The 20,262-nt window shown below is 37.5% G+C and overlaps 1 protein-coding gene across 3 annotated transcripts in view; it reads left to right on the forward strand.

Annotated features, from left to right (window-relative positions):
* The window catches only part of NRDC (nardilysin convertase), a 102,261-nt gene that overhangs the window by 76,812 nt on the left and 5,187 nt on the right, over positions 1 to 20,262 (forward strand). For all 3 annotated transcript variants that reach the window (XR_570652.2, XM_008699210.2, XM_008699211.2), the window contains 14 exons: positions 775 to 852; positions 2,151 to 2,271; positions 2,348 to 2,406; positions 2,710 to 2,764; positions 8,087 to 8,191; positions 9,850 to 9,973; positions 10,516 to 10,602; positions 12,507 to 12,626; positions 13,714 to 13,765; positions 14,682 to 14,832; positions 15,685 to 15,812; positions 17,626 to 17,788; positions 19,544 to 19,575; positions 19,829 to 19,967. Coding sequence is in view for 2 of the 3 variants with exons in the window: in XM_008699210.2 (XP_008697432.2) it covers positions 775 to 852; positions 2,151 to 2,271; positions 2,348 to 2,406; positions 2,710 to 2,764; positions 8,087 to 8,191; positions 9,850 to 9,973; positions 10,516 to 10,602; positions 12,507 to 12,626; positions 13,714 to 13,765; positions 14,682 to 14,832; positions 15,685 to 15,812; positions 17,626 to 17,788; positions 19,544 to 19,575; positions 19,829 to 19,967 (1,414 nt within the window). In the remaining variant the exon portion in view is untranslated. The remainder of the gene's footprint in view (positions 1 to 774; positions 853 to 2,150; positions 2,272 to 2,347; positions 2,407 to 2,709; positions 2,765 to 8,086; positions 8,192 to 9,849; positions 9,974 to 10,515; positions 10,603 to 12,506; positions 12,627 to 13,713; positions 13,766 to 14,681; positions 14,833 to 15,684; positions 15,813 to 17,625; positions 17,789 to 19,543; positions 19,576 to 19,828; positions 19,968 to 20,262) is intronic.

A 20,262-nucleotide genomic window follows, 5' to 3' on the forward strand; every position in this document is an offset into this window, starting at 1 on the left:
GTTTATTGGCCTCCATAAACTAATTTTAAAATTTAAGAATGCTTAGATTTCCTAACCTTATTTTTCTATACATGTTTGTTTGGGTAGAAGTACATTTGTGAAATTATAGTAGAAGCCAGTGGGAAAAAACAATTTAAATAATATATATACAACTACTTAGACTATTAAAGTATGTTATTATATAATGTAACATTTTTACACCTGTTACACTTCCATTATATTGTCATGAAAACTCTGTGAGTAAGTAGCTGGGCAGATGAAAAGAAAAAGAAAAATACAATGAGGTTAAGTCTCTTGTTCAAGATCGTGCATTTAGTTAAAGGAAAAACTAAAACTGTAAATTGACCCATAAAGCAACACATTTCATTTTACTACAGAGCTTGATGCAATACTGAAAGCTTTTCCTGACACTGGGGGATTCATTCTCTGTATTAGGTTCTAAAATGATAATCTATATTATTTCCATTTTGGGTGAAACAAAAATGAAAGATTTTACCATAAAAAGAAGTTTGGCATTCAAGAGAAAAAGTTGTAGTCTTAATTTTGGAGTGATCATACTCATTCAATGATTTCAGATAAAGAAGTTAAATTTTACCATGTTTTCTGTTTTTATCTTGCTATTATCAAATTAATAATAATTTCATGTGTGGTAGAATTTATGTGACAATAAGTTTATAATCAAATTCTTAAATATCATAATATTTGAAGTAAGAATTCCTGGTGTGCTTATACCTTACTTATTTTTATTTTTGACCTTAACATTTTTTTTTAAAGGGTGAAGCCACTTCATTATATCTCTTGGCTGGTTGGGCATGAAGGCAAAGGCAGCATTCTTTCTTACCTTAGGAAAAAGCAAGTATTTAATTAATAAGTATTTTCAGTGTAGCAATCTCTGAAAAATAATAGACAATAAGCATTCTATAACCTATTCTTGTTTTATCTGCTAGAAAGCCTAGAATCAAATCTAATGCTTAATTATAGTCACTTTAATACCTAAATTATTTTAATAGTCCTACTATATTTGTGCATTTCCTTGGAAGCTACCTTTTAGCCCTTATTGGAAGTTAGCTGTGCACAAAATTTTAAAAATCATAAGTAAATGGATTCCAGAGTTACATAAAAGGTTAGCTCTACTCAAGAATTTAGATTTGAATAGTAAAGAAGTCGATTATTTAAATGCTGTGGATCTCCAGCCTTTCCCAACCCAGAAGGTGGACTTCCATGAAAACTACACTGGGCAGAGAAATCCTAACAAATAGTGGGACTGTGAACAATATATGCAGCTGTGTTAGCAGAATATTTCCAAATGCGTTTAAACACTTGGTTAAGTTGCTTAGTCAAATCATAGAAAGATAGCTTTAAATCAGGACCAGTAATTAAAGTACGTCCTTGTTTGATTTTTCTATACACTAATCCAAGAATGGAAAGGAAGATGAGAAATTTAAATAAGTACTTTAAAGCACTAATATGACTAGAACATTCAAAGAAAGCTAAGAGACCAGGGTTTTTATGAAAGAGTAAACTAATGGTATTAGTTACATATATACCTTACATAATAAATGCAGTATGCTTTGACGTGCACAATCTTTCTGCCTTACTGAACTTTATTAGAATTTCACATTCTTCATTCTGGCTTCCTTCTTGTTTTAGGTTTTCGGGATTATTCTAGTCAGGAAAAGATATAGTCTCATTGCTTGTTTCTTAGACGACCTTGAGAGGTTAGCTGATAGTCTGAAAGAGCTCGTTGGACATCCTAAGTAGGGATATATCTGAAGTTTTCCAAGCTTCTGGGAGAGAGGTTCAAAAGGGATGAGTGAAAGGCCTCCCAGCAACCATAATTTTAATACTTGGTGCTGTTCTCTTCAACAGAAATTACCATATCTTCATAAAACTATTAATGTTTTACTATGTTGTAATATATATTAGTGTTCCCATAAATATGGCTGTTATTTTGTTCTGGTGATTCTTGCATGCGTTGCAATTTTTTTGGGAGGCCTTGAACTTTAAAAATTTGTACTTTTAAACTCACTTTTGGAAAGCATGTCTGCTTCTGAGCTTCCCAAATTTTACATAGATTTTTGTTAATTTGAAGTATTTGTAGACTGTCAATCCCAAGATACTGATTGGATTCATTTTTTTCCTAACAATAGGTGCTGGGCTCTTGCACTATTTGGTGGAAATGGTGAGACAGGATTTGAGCAAAATTCTACTTACTCAGTGTTCAGCATTTCCATTACATTGACTGATGAGGGTTATGAACATTTCTATGAGGTAAATAATTAAAATGGAATTTAAAAAATGTAGATATAACTTTATGCAAAAGCATAATCAGATGTTTTGTTTTCAGGTTGCTCATACTGTCTTCCAGTATTTGAAAATGCTGCAGAAGCTAGGCCCAGAAAAAAGGTAATATGTACATATTAGAATTAGGCTAGGAACCAGTCCCTAGTATGTTTTAGCCTTCAGGCTGCCAAATAGACATGCTTCAGTCCTACCATGATGGTTTGTCAGGCATTTCCTGCTTAAGTTCCTTCACTGGCTCCATATCCTGATTCTTCTACATGTGAATACTGCATGGGAAACTTGAAACATTAAGGGCTTACATTTATGTGGCCGGTCTGTTTCTTCTCTTTCCTTGCTGAGGATTCTAATAAGAAATTTTTAAGATATATTTAAAAATCTTCTACTTACAATTTTCTTCTTTCACAGAATTTTTGAAGAGATTCAGAAAATTGAAGATAATGAATTTCATTACCAAGAACAGGTACTGGAAGTCAAATTCTTTTTGAATGTTATCTGTGACCAAGTTGAAACTGGTGTGGACATTATTCCTCTTTTTGGAAGTGTCACTGGAATTTTAATTCTGCCACTCTTTGTCATGTGAGTCCTAAGATGGCCTTGAGGTTATCTGAAAATTAATTCTTGTGTTTTTAAGTATGTATATTGAGTGACAGTGGGAGAATTAGGCAGATTGACACAGATCGTGTTGTGTGACAATCATTTTATCTATGTACTCATCCATCCGTCTGTCCTTTTGATAAACATTCATGGAGAGCTTGCTATGGTACTTGATGTTTTGGGAATTCTAATATTATGAAGACATTCTACAGGATAATTCTGTAGTAATTACCATGTGTACTGTTAGAAATGGTGTGCTTTGGGCTCTTAGGGCAAGGAGAGCATTTGCCTTGATCTGAGTAGAATTGGGGACGGCTCCATGAACGTGGTAAATTTGAATTGAGTTCAGCATTAAAAAATGGATAAGGTTTGGATACATTCTAAGCAATGGGAAAAACATAAGTGAGGAACTCTGGGTTATTGTGAAAAAGTAAATGATCCTGCGTGTCTTTGAAAGGAAGGTGTTATATATATAAGGCTGAAAGGTAAGGAGTTTCAAGCAGAGTTTCTTTAAAACCCTTTTTGTGTCTTGGATCACTTTGGAAATCTGTTGAATCCTCAGAATAGGATTTCATCCCTTCAGCTTCTTAATCTCTCGGAAAAAAATGTCATACTGGTACAGTGACCACTGCTTCATCCCTCACCTAGATTCACCAGTTGTTAATAGTCTTCCGTATTTTCTATCCTCCCTCTCTTTTCCTTATATATGTTTTGCATGTGTGCATATCTTTTTCCCAAAACATTTGAGATTTAATTACAGATATCATGATACTTCACCTCTCAATGTTTTTTTAGCATATATCTGCTACACCAATGTATTCTCTTGCATAAACCTCACTAAAATTGTCACACCCAGGAAATTACATTGAAACAATATTGTTAAATATACAAACCAGGGGTGACTGGGTGGTTCAGTCGGTTAAGCTTCTGACTTTTGATCTCAGCTCAGGTCTTGATCTCAGAGTCATGAATTCAAGCCCTGCGTTGGACTCCACACTGGGTGTGGAGCCTACTTTAAAAAATAAGATATATGTGTGTGTGTGTGTGTGTGTGTGTGTACACACATATGTGTATATATATATTACACAATTACACTATATATATTACACAATTCATAAAATAGTGTTTCTAAGTGAATAAAATAAAATACAGCAGTTTTTGAAGGAATACTGAAATAAAGACTCAAAATGGTAAAAAAAAATAGTAATATTGTCTCTTTATTAACATATTAAATAACAAGTCTAGCAGTAGGTCTAACAATTATTTCAGTTTTAAGTAGCAGTGAGTGTGAGATATCTGCAACAACTATATTGATTCTTTTTTTTTTTTTTTTTTTTTAAAGATTTTATTTATCTGAGAGAGCATACTCGGGGTATGGGGCAGAGAGAGAGAGAGAAGCAGATTCCCTGCTGAGCTCGATGAGGGGCTTCAGTGGGTCTCGATCCCAGGGCCCTACAATCATGACCTGATCTGAAGGCAGTTGCTTAATCGACTGAGCCACCAAGGCACCCCACTGTATTGTGATTTTTATTGGTTAGTCATAGATGCTGCTAATACAAGTGTGGTTTGTACCTATATTCATAATAGAATAAAAATGCTAATTTAGATGTTAGTGAAAATAAATATGTAATTTCTTCCCAGCCAATTCATGCACATACACACTCCTGAATTTGTCCATTGATACATCTTGTGGGAAATGTCTGTGGACCCTGGATTAAACCCCCGATTTAGAACTGCTTCATAGAGCATCTTGAAGCTGCCTTTTTAGTTCATCACCAGAGATGATTCCCTGAATATCTACCCTAAGTAGAGAAGATTTAGGTACATGAGGACAAGGTCACAAAAACTGTAAGCTTCCAGTTGCTGTTGATTCCTATGTAATCTGCTCTGTATACTCGAATAATTGTAATAGAAATAAAAATCTTAATCTGTGAAAACAGGCTGCTTTGACACATCTGTTGGCCATTACGGGCCCTATAGGCACTCCTCCGTATAACTGGACTGGTAGGCATAGAACTCCACAAGTCCTGCCAGCTACCTTACCAGGAGTAATTTTGTTCAGTGTCCTTATCAGCTGTGGTGGCAACATGTGGGTCAGAACTATGGCAGGGAAGGAGCGGCAGCAAGAATTGTGGACTACAAGTGTAAGTGATACCCAGATTCCTTTTTTGGGGATCAGCTTTTTAGCATTGGTGGAGTGAGTGATAGTTTTTCTGCCCCTCCAGTTTCTTCTTAGCAAATCATTTCAAGATGTCTTTTTACTGACATCTCCCCATTTCTGTAGCTCATTTCTTTTACCGTTAGCAATAGTCATGAATACTTGTCTTGATTTTAAAACGTGAGCCCAAGACATCTTAGATTAAAACCTAATCAGTGCAAAGTGAGAACAAATCAGAAAGGTTTATATCTCTGTGTGAACTGCTAAATTAACTCAAGTAGCTCAGCTTATTTTGGCTTTTATAAATTTCTGTTTTTTTAACAAAGTTGGAATGTGTCCTCTTTAGACTGTTTCTGGTCTTCATCAATAAAGGCAAATAGGAATGTCCTTTTCAAACTATTCAAACCAGTCTTATTAAGAAATTCATGTATGTATGTATGTATTTATTTATTTATTTAAGATTTTATTTGAGAGAGAGCATGAGCCAGGGGTGAGGGGCAGAGGGAGAGGGAGAAGCAGACTCTCTGCTGAGCAGGGAGCCCAACTTCGGACTTGATCCCAGGACCCTGGGATCATGACCTCAGCCAAAGGCAGCCGCTCAGCTGACTGAATCACCAGTTGCCCTTAATTAAGAAATTTAAACAAATTATTTCCCATAGGAACTTGGACTCAATATGTCTTATAAATCAACAATATGAACTAGAACAAGGTGTTTAAGCATGTGCTTTTCTGTAGGCAGAAAAACAAATAATCTAATAATAAGGCAGTAAGAGTTTGTAGTAGATTAAAAAAAAATTAGAGGACAGACAATAACAAGTGTTGGAGGAGAAATAGAGAAATTAGAGCCCTCATACATTGCTGGTGGGAATTATAGAGTGGTGTAGCTGCTTTGGAAAACAGTTTGGCAGTTCCTTAAAAAGTTAAACAGACTTACCATATAAGCTCTACTATAAGGCCTCCTAGGTATACACCCACGAGAATTGAAAACATGTCCACACAAATACTTGTACACACGTATTTCTGATAGCAGTATTCAGTATAGCCCCAAAGTGGAAACACCCAAATGTCAACGAATGCATGGTTAAACAAAACGTAGAATATGCACACTGTGGAATATTCTTCAGCCATGAAAAGGAATGAAGTACTGATTCATGCTACAACATGGATGAGCCTTGGAAATGTGCTAAGTGAAAGAAGCCAGTCAGCACAGGTCACATGTTCTATGATTCCATTTATATGACACATCCAGAGTAGGTAAATCCATAGAGATACAGCACAGATTGATGGTTGCCAGTGGCTAGGGGGAGTGGGTAGTAGGGAGTGAATGCTTAATGGTTATGGGAGTTTCCTTTTGGAGCCATGAAAATATTCTCTGACTAGATGGTGGTGATGGTTGTATAACTTTGTGAATATCCTAGCCACTAAATCGTACACTTTATTTTAAATTTTATTTCATTTTTAATTGTGTACTTTAAAAGGGTGAATTTTATGATATGTGAATTATATCTTCTAAAAAAGTGAAAGAATAGTGTTTGAGTGTTTTTCTTAGCACCTGCTCCATTGCCTTGGCACTGGAGATCTGCTTTTAGCCAGGGTCCTTGGTGTTTTCTCATAGGAAATATCTTGAATCATTCAATTTTGTTGCATACTGACCAGAGCAGTTAATTTATAAGTGAGTGGCTGGTGAGAATAGCTTAACTTAAAAAAAAAAAAATGAGAACAGAGTAGGAGGAATCATTTTAAATAATTATAGCACCTTAGTGACTGGTCAACTTGATGATTCAGGAATGTTTCCTGAAGTGGGAAGTGGGACAAAAAAAGCTAGCAATCTTTCCTTACTTTTTTCTTATTCTATTTTTTTTAAGTTTTTATTTATTTATTCAACAGAGGTAGAGACAGCCAGTGAGAGAGGGAACACAAGCAGGGGGAGCGGGAGAGGAAGAAGCAGGCTCATAGCGGAGGAGCCTGATGTGGGGCTCGATCCCAGAACGCCGGGATCACGCCCTGAGCCGGAGGCAGACGCTTAACCGCTGTGCCACCCAGGCTCCCCTCTTATTCTATTTTTATGTGGTAATTTAGTAAATAACATATACCTATGGTCTCTAGTTTAATGTATGCACATCTCATTTCTTCTCCATGAATGCAGTAACCTTCTCTTCTGTCTTCCATTAGGTGAGAGAACAACCCATACTGTCTAGTAAAGGACTGGATAGTGTGGTTATTTTGGAAAGAGTGTTTGCTGCTCCGTTAGGAGTCCTGAGTTCTAGTATCTGCTCTGCCTGTTATTTACTGTGTGACTTTGGTCAAGTCTCCTGATCAATCTGAGTTTATTTCCTCATAAAATGTGGGAATAGAACCACTGACGGACTTGTCAGTTTTAAGATTCTGAACGTCCGGGTGCTCAATTAGTACTTAAATTGATCGCTTTCCTCTGAACAAGTTAGAGAACTTGTGGTTACTCTTTCAGTTTTAAATTGAGGTAATACACTGATTAATAGAGTTTCTTATAGCAAGACTTTTATCTACTGACACATTTTGATTTCTGCATTGATTTAATTCATGTTTACAGATGGTTTTAGGCGATAGTGCTATAGTGATAAAATGATGAAGACCCTGTCTTTAAGGACATCAGTCACATGGGGCACTTGACCTGTAAGCAAGCATTTACAGTTCAGTGTTGTAATGCTGTCATGATGAGGCTGTGATGTGATTAGAGCTTAGTGTGGTGTAGGGCTCAGGACGGGAATTGGAGGGGTGTCAGGTTAACTTCCTTAAGGTGGTAAATTTTCTCTGGCTAAATTTTCTTAGAATTCTGAGCATCAAATCACCCCCCCCCCTTTTTTAAAGTAATCGCTATGCCCAACGCGGGGCTTGAGTGAGCATCAAATTCTTAAGCTAAAATTATATTTGCTCAGTATATTTCTGTTCAGAGGCTTTTGGTTTCATTGTTAAAAAGGAAAAATTATTTGTATTTTGTGGTAAATTAAGAATAAGGGAAGTTTCTGGTATGAAATAATTCTCTCTTTACAGACAGATCCAGTTGAGTATGTGGAAAATATGTGTGAAAACATGCAGCTGTACCCACTACAGGACTTTCTCACTGGAGATCAGCTTCTTTTTGAATACAAGCCAGAAGTAAGGAGGTTTCATTTCGAAGAGTTACTTTTAGACAAAAGGGGAGGGGGAGAAAGTGCAAAGATATACTTAAGAACTGTGGGAATGTAGAAAACTTGGTTAAATTTGTCAGATTTTTTTGTTTAAATGGAAGAAATATAAGTTTTGTGGGTAATTTTTCATGATTGTTGTATATAATCATGTTTTAAATATGAGGAGAAAATCAAGTCCCGTTTCTTAGGTACTATTATTCTCACTATTTTTGAAGTGTTATAATATCTACTAAAAAAAGTTATTCCTAGAATTACGTGCTGTAGTTGCCAAGCTTACTTAGAGAGTTGTTTTGCTTACCTTTTGGTTCAGTTAGAGACTCTGGGTAATTACATTTTAACCATTTTGAAAATGTTTATAAGAAATGTTAAGATTCCCTGAATTTGAAACATGTGACTTATAGACAATATTACATACAAGTAAATACTTGGCTGGGTTTTTCCTTCCTTCCTCGTTGGGAGTAAGTCATTTTGCTCCATATGGGGTAGCAGTTCTCATTTGGGAGATTTTGCCCCCAGAGGATGTTTGTCAGTGTCTGGAGACATTGCAGTTGTCACGACTGGGGGAGGATATTTGTCAGTGTCTGGAGACATTGCAGTTGTCACGACTGGGGGAGGATATTTGTCAGTGTCTGGAGACATTGCAGTTGTCACGACTGGGGGAGGATATTTGTCAGTGTCTGGAGACATTGCAGTTATCACAACTGGGGATGCTCTTGGCAGATCATCTAGTCGGTGGGAAGTCAGAAGCGGCAGCTGCTAAGCATCTCACAGTGCGGAAGACGGCACCCCACAATGAAGTATTATTTGGCCCAAGATGTTAATAATGCTGAGGTTGAGAAATCTTGATATAGGGTATTCCAGATTTTTAAAGATAGGAAAGGGTACAGGAGGAAGCAGTAATTACACATTCTTGTTACCTCCTAGGAAGATTGGGCCCAGGGGTCCAAGTATTTTATTCTGAACTGCCATTTGTGTTTTTCCTCAAAGAAATGGTGTTTAATTGGTAGTTAGGGTTTCAAACCTTACCCACAAAATCTTGTGTTTACTCCTATCATAGCTGAAGGATTATTGAAGGAGGCCTTGCAATGGGATCATTTTATTGATTCTTGGGGATGAGGTAGTATAAGCAGAGTTTTTGGAATCATACACAACTTGTTTAGAACTCCACATTTGTCATTTCTAGCTGTGTTGTTCTGTGCATATTATGGAATCTTTAACACATATTATGTAACTTTTAACAGGAACCTGAGTATTATTTTCTATAAATGGGTATACCTTAGAGTTGTTTTAGGATTAAATGAAATAACGTATGCTAAACACTACCTGGCACATAGTAAAACTTAGTAAATGAGAGCTATTTTTACTGCTAGTATTATTATTATGTAGGATTTGAGATGAATACAGTTTATAGCATTATCAGGAAACATTTGAAACAACTAATAGACTAATGAAGTTTTATAAATTAGGGTGTTAAAGACTATAGATAGAGTTTCATGAGCATCAAGATGCTAGGATCTTGGGGATGCCTAACATATGGCTTTGCCTTTTTAACAGAGATGTATTAGGTTAAAGTTGTTATTTGTGTGTGTGTGTGTGTGTGTCTCCCACCCCCTCCCCCCCAATTAGGTCATTGCTGAAGCCCTTAATCAGCTAGTTCCACAAAAAGCAAATCTTGTTCTGCTGTCTGGTGCTAATGAGGGGAAATGTGACCTCAAGGAGAAATGGTTTGGGACTCAGTATAGTATGGAAGGTAAAATATTTTAATAATTGTCCCTCGAGTTTAGGTTTAGCTGACTCACCTGAGAATTTTTATTCCTTAATAATTTGTCTGATGGTTCCTATGAAAAAAAGTATAAACTTTTTTAGAAGTTTACTTTGAAATGAAAATTATTTATACTGCTTTGCAGAAAATTACTTTCTGCTATGTTTATATTTATTATAGCTAGTAAAATCCTGTGTTCTGGGTGGTTTGGGGAAGAGTTTTGACTATTTTAGAAAAGTGCTTCTGAAACTTCAGTATACATATATGTCACCTAGAGGTCTTATTAAAATACAAACTCTTATTCACTGGCTCTGGGTTAGGGCTTGAAATTCTGCATTTCTCATAAGCTCCCAGGTGATCAGTGCTGCTAACCACACTTCGAATAGTAAATGGCTAGCATGCCTGGATATGTTACAGTTTTCCTGAGAAAGAAGAATCAATTTGTGAAGGCTAGTTGTTAATTGATTTTTTATTAAGAGAATTCTCAACATTGCATTGTTTATTGGATAGTTTGTTTTTCATCTCTACAGATGTTGAAAACTCTTGGGCCGAACTATGGAAGACTAATTTCGAATTAAATCCAGATCTTCATCTTCCAGCTGAAAATAAGTACATAGGTCAGTGAAATAGCAGTCATTATACATAATCCGTCTATGTATCAATAAAACAAGTAGCACCTGTATAGTGCATTTACAAAGTGTCATTTGAATTACTATTTGAGCTTCCCAGTAACACTCTAGAGTAGTCATTACTGTTTTCTTACTTTTTGAATGAGAAAACCTGAGGCTTAAAAAGGCAAAGTGACTTTTCCTAGACTAATCAGTTGGTGAATGGAGAAAACAGGACTTAAATGTAGATGTTGGGACTCCCTGAGACTTCTGCTTTTTCTTGTGTATCATAGCTGATCCTTTCATGTCAATCTCTGTAGGACTAGCCATTATCTTGCCTGGTTGTTTTAGTGTTTTTTAAACCAGAAGGTTTGTGAAATCATTGTAGTGGGTTGTCAGGTCAGTGTAATGAGTTAGGAAAGCATTAAAAAGAACCAGTTAGGATGGAAAATAGCAAAAATGTTTATTTGCTTTATAAAGAAGATGTATTATTTCAAGAATTTCTGTTCTGTGTAGATATATGTGTGTGTATCTACCTGTCTACCAGCTTTCAATGGGAAACATTGTAGGTCAAAGGTTACAGTTGTATATAACTAATTTACTCAGAATGCCATTTTCCCTAGCAGTTCCACTTCTAGGTATATACCCAGAAGAATTGAAAACAAGTAGTCAAACAAATACATGTACATGCATATTCACAGCAGCATTATTCATTAATGGGAGACAGCCCATATGTCCATCAGTGAATGAATGGATGAACAAATTATAGTAAATATATACAAAGGAGTAATATTCAGTCATAAAAATAAGTATGTACATGCTACAACATGGATGAACCTTGAAAACATTATGCTGAAGAAGCCAGACATAAGGGGTCATATAGGATTCCATTTATATGAAAAATCCAGGATATATAAATCCATAGAGTCAGAACACAAGTTGATGGTTGCCAGTGGCTTGGGGGAGTGGATAATGGGAAGTGACTGTTTAATGGAGTGTAAAGGTTTCCTTTTAGGGTGATGAAAATGTTTTGAAACTGGATAGAAGTGGTGGTAGTACAACATTATGAGTGTACTAAATACCTCTGAATTGTTCACTTTAAAATGGTTGATTTTGTTTTGTGGATCTAACCTCAATTAGAAGAACAAAAGACTTTTTAAAAAGTCTCACGTATTTTAGACAATTCAGTTCCGCATCTTGAACTTTAAGTATCTAAACAACCCAGTTCTTTTTAATCAATATAACAAGTAGTTTTTTCTATTCTTGTTTTCCTTTAAGTAGCTATTTCTCACCTACATATTCATAAAACAATGTATGTTTTCATTAACTTAGAGGACACGTTTGACTTTTTTTTTAAGATTTTATTTATTTGTCAGAGAGATAGAGAGTAAGCACAAACAGGGGGAGCAGCAGGCAGAGGGAGAAGCAGGTTCCCTGCTGAGCAGGGACCAGATCTCAGGACCCTGGGATCATGCCCTGAGGCAAAGGCAGACACCTAACTGACTGAGCCACCCAGGCGTCCAAGTTTGACTTTGTTAGAACAGAACTTTTTTGTTACCTTTCAAATGTCCGTAAGGTTGATAGAAGACATTCTCTTTCAAGAATGGATTTGTTTATAAATTGGTTTATACAGCTATCCTGATTAAAGGTCCCTCTTAAAGTTAAGACTATCTTTGAGAAAGAGAAGCAGAACGTGGAGAGATCAGAATCAATCTTTAGGAAATTACAGATCTTCAGAGTTCATTTAGTTTAAGGGCAAGAGAATTTTCTGTGTTCTACTAATTTATTATATTCTAGCGTTTGAATTTGGCTTATTTTTGCCACAAAGAGAAATTATCTAGACTTCTAAAACCAAGAACAGATTGTTGGAATCAGGTTGAATTACTGGAATGAATTGTTTTTTCTCTTGTTAGCCACGGACTTCATGTTGAAGGCATTTGATTGCCCTGAGACAGAATACCCTGTTAAAATTGTGACTACTCCACAAGGTTGCCTGTGGTATAAGAAAGACAACAAATTCAAAATTCCCAAAGGTAAAATGTTTCCCTTTCTAAAAGGAGTGAAATAAGTATAGCAACTCTTTTTCCACTTTGGTAGCAACCTGTTTCTGTGTGTCTGTCACCTGTCTCCCTTTCCTCCTTCCTCTTCCAATTGAAGATCTTTTCTAGGCTCATCTATCATATCCATACTGCACTCCTGTGCCTTCACAGAAATCCTTGTATACATTACAGATTCTAGGAAATAGGATTCAAGGCTTAAAATGAAATTGTTTTAAAATATTTTTCTTGCAGTTAAATGAAAGCAGAGCCAGGTATGGGGACATCTTAGGGAATGGGTGGTATGTTTTAAACATTTTTAAAAAGAGAATAAGAGTATGCCGAAGGAGATTATTCTTGGACACAATAGCTAGCCTGTTCCAGCATTACAAATGGGAAATATCCTCCATCGCTCTCTACCATTTGCTTTTATCGTAAAAGAATCACAGTATACTGTTAAATAGACTCCAGAGTTCTTGTCTTTAATGTGTTAACCCAAACTGTGTTTTTTATTTTTTGTTCTTGTGCATAGCATAGGAATTTACTGAAGCAGCTTGGAATAAAAAGAAATCCCTTTGTTGCCATTTAATCCAGATCCCTAACCTCAACACAGCTGTTCTGCGGCTCCCAGGGATTCTTAAGTTTATTGGGAAGGTGTTTCTTGAATTACTTACCACTGTTTCTAAAAATGTTCTTAACATTTATTCAGCTTCTTTGGAAAGTCTGTGCTGTAACTTTCTGTGAGCTTTGGGATTGTTCTTTAATGTTTTACATGTATACCTCTGTAAACATTTTCTCTGACCAAAGCTATTAATGTAGTATTCCTAGGCTCCTTTGTGTTATCTGTTTATGTATCTGGCCTTCCCATAGACGAAAGTGTGCCTTTTGGATACTATTTAGAATGGTAAATGTTACTTTTTAAAAGATAACTTCAGGATAAAGATGTAACAAGGATTTAAGGGCTAGTAGTTTATTTCAGAATTTTTAGAAAACACGATGTTAGGGACATGTGGCAGATGTCTAAAATATTTGAGGCCTCTGGCCTAGATTTTCTTATCTTTTTTTTTTTTTTTTTTTTTTTTAGCGTATATACGTTTCCATCTGATTTCACCTTTGATACAGAAGTCTGCAGCAAAGTAAGCAATTGTCCTCTTTATTGGAAAATATGTTTCTTATTGAAAAACTGTTTTGTTTGTCTCATTCTGAATCATTCTGTCATTTTCTCTGTCAGTACTGAGCTGTGCTGCTGATTCGTGTATTTTTTTCTGTGCCCCAAATTATTTGTATTGATGCTGAACATTGAAATGGAATTGTGGCTGCTCCAATTCCAGCACCCAGTAATAAAACATGCTGTAGTATAGGGTGGTCATAGTATTACTGGATTGAGAAAGTTCTTTAGAAATGAGTTTGGATTAACTTCTGGTCTGTAATGAGAACAAATGCATCTCTTGATCCTGTGTCTAGAAACTGGCAAGGAATCTGATTATACTTTGTAGCAAATAACTTACGTATTTATATAGATAACTGCACTGTGGGAGGTCACAGCTTACAATGTGCCTGAATCCTTGGAGGCGCTCAGGAAATGTTGGTGTACTTCCTTTCCTTTGCCGCTTGAACTATGGAATCCTGAGATTCCATAGTATATAGTATAGAGTACCTGAGAATGACAGCACTAGTATTTATTAATACCACTTGAAAAAATGTATTAACTGCCTCCCTTCCCTCAGATTTTTCATTTGTCAGTCAGAAGACCTGGGCTGCAGGAATGGCCAGAGCCTTTGGGCCAGTTATTGTTATGCCTTTTACATTTAGCCCATTTTTCAATATAAGCGTTAACATTATATGTATGCATAACATGACAAAGATTGGGAAGCTCTGCTGAAGGTGGGTGTTCTGTATTGTGCCTATAAAACTGAGCCCTGAGTAAGCTGTATTTACCTTTGAACTACATTCTGGAGTAATCATTTTTTCAAAAGTGAAATTTCCTACTCCAAAGCACATTTGTTTTTATTTCTGCCAATTAATGGTGCTGTTTGCATTTTATATTCTCAGTGTGGTCCTCTTTGATATCTTTGTCAATATTCTTACCCATAACCTTGCGGAGCCAGCTTATGAAGCAGATGTGGCCCAGCTAGAGTATAAGTTGGTAGCTGGAGAACATGGTTTAATTATTCGAGTGAAAGGATTCAACCACAAACTACCTGTAAGTACAAGTGTCCCGTTTTGCTTATAGTGTTGCCCCTAAAGCACCAAGATAGAGGCTTATGCATGGGTTACTATACACAGAAATGTTTATTAATGTGGGTTCTCATGTTTTCTTGGCCGGTGACAGCTGTTCTGACTTGGGCCACACATAAGAGCAACGTATCCACTAATTACTAGCAATGCATGCAGTACAGCTTCTGCTTCAGGCTTGATTTCACTTCCCTTTGCTTCCCTGCAGTTTGTCTGCAGCCAACACTAGATAGGAGGGTTTGATAGAAAGTTGTCATTACTTCCAAAATCAATATATAAATGTAATGTTCTCCCAGTTAAAGTCACATTTAGGGGCAGTGGAGATGCTGAATAAAAAATTATTTAAGTTTAGGGCGCCTGGGTGGCTCAGTTGGCTAAGCGACTGCCTTCAGCTCAGGTCATGATCCCTGGGTCCTGGGACCAAGTCCCACATTGGGCTCCCCCTGCTCTGTGGGGAAACTGCTTCTCCCTCTCCCTCTGCCTGCCACTCCCCCTGCTTGTGCTCTCTCTCTTGTCAAATAAATAAAGAAAATCTTTTAAAAAAAATTTTTAAATTAAAAATTATTTATTTGGAAGAAGAAAGTGTTTAAGAATACTTACGAAAATTAAAGAAGAAAAAGAGGAATCATTGCTCCAAATTTCACAGTTATTGAGGATTTTATCTCCTGAATATCCTTGAGTCACCAGTACTCCTCCAAATACCTATTCCCAAGCTGGGCCCCTGGTAAAAACCAATGGGAAGCATTCCCTCCATCCCTGCCCCAAAACGTAGTGGATTTCATGCTTCTCTACTTAAAGTGCTTCTTTCTTTTCTTTTAAGCTACTATTTCAGCTCATTATTGACTACTTAGCGGAGTTCAGTTCCACACCAGCTGTCTTCACAATGATAACCGAGCAGTTGAAGAAGACCTACTTTAACATCCTCATCAAGCCCGAAACTCTGGCCAAGTGGGTATACATAGGATCGATCAGCTTCTATTTCGAAGGCCTGAAAGTATTTGTCTTTCTAGGGGTTAGGTGTGTGAAATGAGGCTGTAGTTTCAGTGCTGTTTTTCAAACAAATTAGAATTGGCTGTGGTTTAGGAAACCATCCATTGAGTTATAGGCCTTCTAAACCTAGCTTAAGTAGCTGTCTGTGAGTAGGACTAAAATAAGCCTACTCACTATACTTAACTAGAGGCTAAATAAAGGTAAACAAGGATGTTTTTCCAAAGTTTCTAAGTAAGTAACAGTTGAAGAAGTGCTGGCTTTGTTATAGCTCAAAATTGCTTTCCTACTGATATCGGTGTATTGGGTGTTGTGATGAGGTAGTTCAGCTAAATTGCGTAACCCATCACTTATCTGGCATCTGCAGCTATCCAGAATTCAGCCAAGTTTCCAGAGGAAACTAAAAAGGCTTCTAACCGTCTGCATAATAATGTTTAAGCCCTCTGCTCATAACCCCTTGAGTCTGTTATTAGAGTCTGTTCTTTTGTCCAGGGCTAATGGTAGCCTAGATGTACCTCTGTATGAATCAGAAAAAGTACCCCTTTTTGGTGCCTTCTGTCAGCGGGTAGAGCCTCTGTGGGAGGGAGAAAAAGTCCTCTCTGAGCAGACACAGCCCTTCGTGCACATGACTTGCAAGCCCCTGCTTGACCTCCGTGCTGAGCATCTGTAGATGGTGAACAAACAGCACAACCTTATATAGAGGCCCTACTTTTGACCCATTTATCTATCTGTCTATTTATCTCATGGTCAGTTCTTTTATTTAACTTTTTAAAAATTTAAATTAATTAACATATAATATATTATTGGTTTCAGAGGTACAGGCCTGTGATTCATCAGTCTTATATAATACCCAGTGCTTATTACATCACATGCCCTCCTTAGTGTCCATCACCCAGTTACCCCATCTCTCTTCTCCCCCTTTCGACAAAGTTATAAGGAGTCCATAAGTGAACAAAATGCAAAAGCAGGGCAGGTGGCAGTTAAGAGTCAGACCTGTAATAACTGATAATCTGGTCACAAAAAGTTATAAAAACTAATAACCAAATGCAAGTTGGAAAGGCGAGTTGTCTAGAACTATCAATATGATGAAAAATAGCCCTGTGTGTCCAACAGCTCCTGAGTACTGCTTCATTCACGTGTGGTAGACTAATAATTGTACCTGTTTATCGAAGAGTCAGTATTTGCGAGATACAAAACCTTTATATGTATATATTTATTTCTCTCCAAAACTCTATAATGGTAGCCATTACTATTTTCCTTGTTTTAAAAATGAAGAAATTGAGTCACAGATGCTAAGTAACTCGTCAAGTTTAAACAGTTTAGTGTGGGGGGGGGAGTTGGGGGTGGTGAGGAGTTGGGGTGATGTGGAATAGGGGTTAGTCTGATTCTGGCCTAGAGCCACTATGTATACTATGTTGTCGCCACAGTAATAGGTTCCCATAATGCTGGCCTCTAGTAATTAATAAAATGTTAATGGAATTTTAAATAAAAATAGTAATTCTGAATTGGTGTGTGACTCATCTGGCAACTAATGTGAAATATTTTATTGTGCACTTGAGACAGATAAGTGAGTTGTACCAGTGAGCAAATCTATGTATAGTTTTGTAAATGTAATTTTAAATGGTTTTTGGTGATTATGACATTGTTTCTCCCATCTTATGATAGAAATTGTGTCTCTTTAGAAACACGTCATCTGTAAAAACTTAACCAAATCTTTTTTTATCTAAAGATTCATTTCAAAACGACGAAACTTTTTTTTCTGCCCTCTGAATAGAGATGTGCGGCTTTTAATCCTGGAATATGCCCGTTGGTCTATGATTGACAAGTACCGGGCTTTGATGGATGGCCTTTCCCTTGAGTCTCTGCTGAGCTTCGTCAAGGAGTTCAAATCCCAGCTCTTTGTTGAAGGCCTGGTACAAGGAAATGTCACAAGCACAGTGAGTGTGAGGTGCTCTGTTGCTCTTGGCGAGGTCTGAATGCTGTTGTGGGCTCTGGAATTGCAGTAGTTCTCCAAAAAGGGAAGCTCTGTAGTTCTGACAGGTCAGAGTTGTCCTAGCACAGCCGTTCTGATGCTGGGAAAGACTTTCTTAATGAGACGACTGCTGATAATGGACAGGGCTTTGGGTGAAATGGATTTGGTAAATTTATGGTATTGGTTATTGAAGATTGTGTGTGGAAACAACAGTTTAAAGTGGGAGCTCTGGGGTGTGGTGAGGGATGTATACACACACACACATACTTTGGCAGAACTTATATATCAAAGTTGTGTGTCAAGTTAAGGAGCTTGGGCTTTATCCTGTAGTAAATGGAAAATCAGTGAAGTATCTAAAAAGGGATTTGTTGTTAAGAAAGATGCAGGGACCAGTTATGAGGCTTTTATAAGAATTGACATGATTCCAGAATGTACAAGGTATCCAGTGTAGTCAAAGTCATAGAAACAGAAAGTAGAATAGTGGTTACCAAGGGTTGGGAAGATGGAAAAAAGGGGGAGTTGTTTTATGGGTATAGAGTTTCCGTTTTGCAAGTGAGAAAGTTCTGGGGTTCCGTTTTACAACATTGTAAATAAATGTAACACTGTGGAACTGTACACTTAAAAATGGTGAAGATGCTAAACTTTGTTATGTGCTTTTACCCCCCATCCCCATGTTGAAGCAAAAGATGATGAAGCCTGAGCTTAGGCAAAGTAAATGAAAAAGAAATAGTGAGGTAGAGGATGGCCAAAACTCAGTGACTAATTGGATGTGGGGGTGATAGAGGAGGGAGGGGTTTAAGATGATGCCTGGATTTCTTGCTTGAACCAGTGGGTTGGTGGAGGAGTAGGAAAAATAGGTTTGGGGGCATATGAGGAGTTTGTTCTGATACTTACTGAGTGGGATAGGTCTGTGGTTCTTTTAACTAACTAAGGCCTCTTCCAGCCAAGGATGCTTGTTTGGGAGTCTCCCTAAATTATTTGGCTGTTGACCATCTTCCTTCATGGCTTCCCAGTTTCTCAGGACTGGCCCTTTGATGGAATATATAACTGGCCATTCTTGAGCCTGGCTGCTGTCTCCTCTCCACTTCCTCTCTGTCTTTATTCCCCAGCCCTCAAACCAGCTTTAGTTTCTTTCCTCCCCACAGAAGTTTAAAAGCTTCAACCCACATAGAGAGGATAGCTGCCCGCTTTTCTGAGCACAGTGGGAGTACCGGCCAGGGGTCCTTTTGATCCAGAGGTAGTACCATGAATTGCTCCAGGTAGAAACCACTGTCGAGATGAGCTGACACTTCCTTTTATCCCCCATTTTATAGATAAGAAAACAGAAGTCTTGAGAGGGGAGAGGATGCATTCACTCAGTGTTAAGTGTTATTCTGTTGCTCTCTATGCCACGTTTTTTATTTATAGACTGAGGTTTTGAAAACACAGTCACAAGTGTCACAGAGGACAGAGCCTGGTGGGCTAAACTGAACAGTTAAGCTTGATCAGGTCACAGTGTACAGGTAAATAGAATGCCAATGGGAGAACAAAGGAGGAGCTGTTCAGTTGAGAGCCCCTGAATTTTCAACAATCATAATCAATGTGGTTGACAGACTATATCTGCTTTCCTAATGCTAGCCACTGCTTCTTAAAGAATTAGAATATTGATATTAGTTGGTTCTGGTTGAAATTAATGTCAAGAGAGCGTGCTATAGTTATTTTTTTCTCTTTTGCCTCCTAGGAATCCATGGATTTCCTGAAATATGTTGTTGAGTGAGTATTGGTTTATGTTTTCTCTGTAGGAGTTGTATATTCCTTCCAGCAGGAGGGCCTTGAGCCACAGCTCAGTTATTACTAAATCCACAGTGGATGATGCTCCTTGTGGTATGTTTTCTTGAGGCTGGTTATGTAAGCAAAGGAATTCAGAAGGGGCTGTGGATGGCCTGACCTCCTCTTCACAGTAGTTTGTGGGTGGGGGTAAGAGGATAAAGGCACTGCTCAGTGACCCAGACTCATTCTCTTGCAGCAAGCTGAACTTCATGCCCCTGGAGCAGGAGATGCCTGTGCAGTTCCAGGTGGTAGAGCTGCCTAGTGGCCACCACCTGTGCAAAGTGAGAGCTCTGAACAAGGGTGACGCCAACTCTGAAGTCACTGTGTACTACCAGGTCAGTTGGCCCCTTTACACACAGCCATCCTCATGGCTGAGTACCTGTAGGGCGCTAAAGCCTGGTGGAAGGTCCAAAGTACCTGGGAGTAGTGACCCTGTGATTTTCAAGGCCCTTTTGTAGTTACCTCTGTAGTTTTTATCCTTAGGGTCATTTGTCTTCTTGAAGCAATTGCATTTAAAATTGCTCCTGTTAGCGAAATGGATCATTTTTCAGTCATAGGGTTTCATTGAATCATGCAACTACTGGTCCAGAGGGACAGCGACTGAAGAGTGGTTGGAAGTTCCTACATGTT

Source organism: Ursus maritimus, unplaced genomic scaffold, assembly GCF_017311325.1.
Source record: "Ursus maritimus isolate PB19 unplaced genomic scaffold, ASM1731132v1 scaffold_12, whole genome shotgun sequence".
NCBI lineage: Eukaryota > Metazoa > Chordata > Mammalia > Carnivora > Ursidae > Ursus > Ursus maritimus.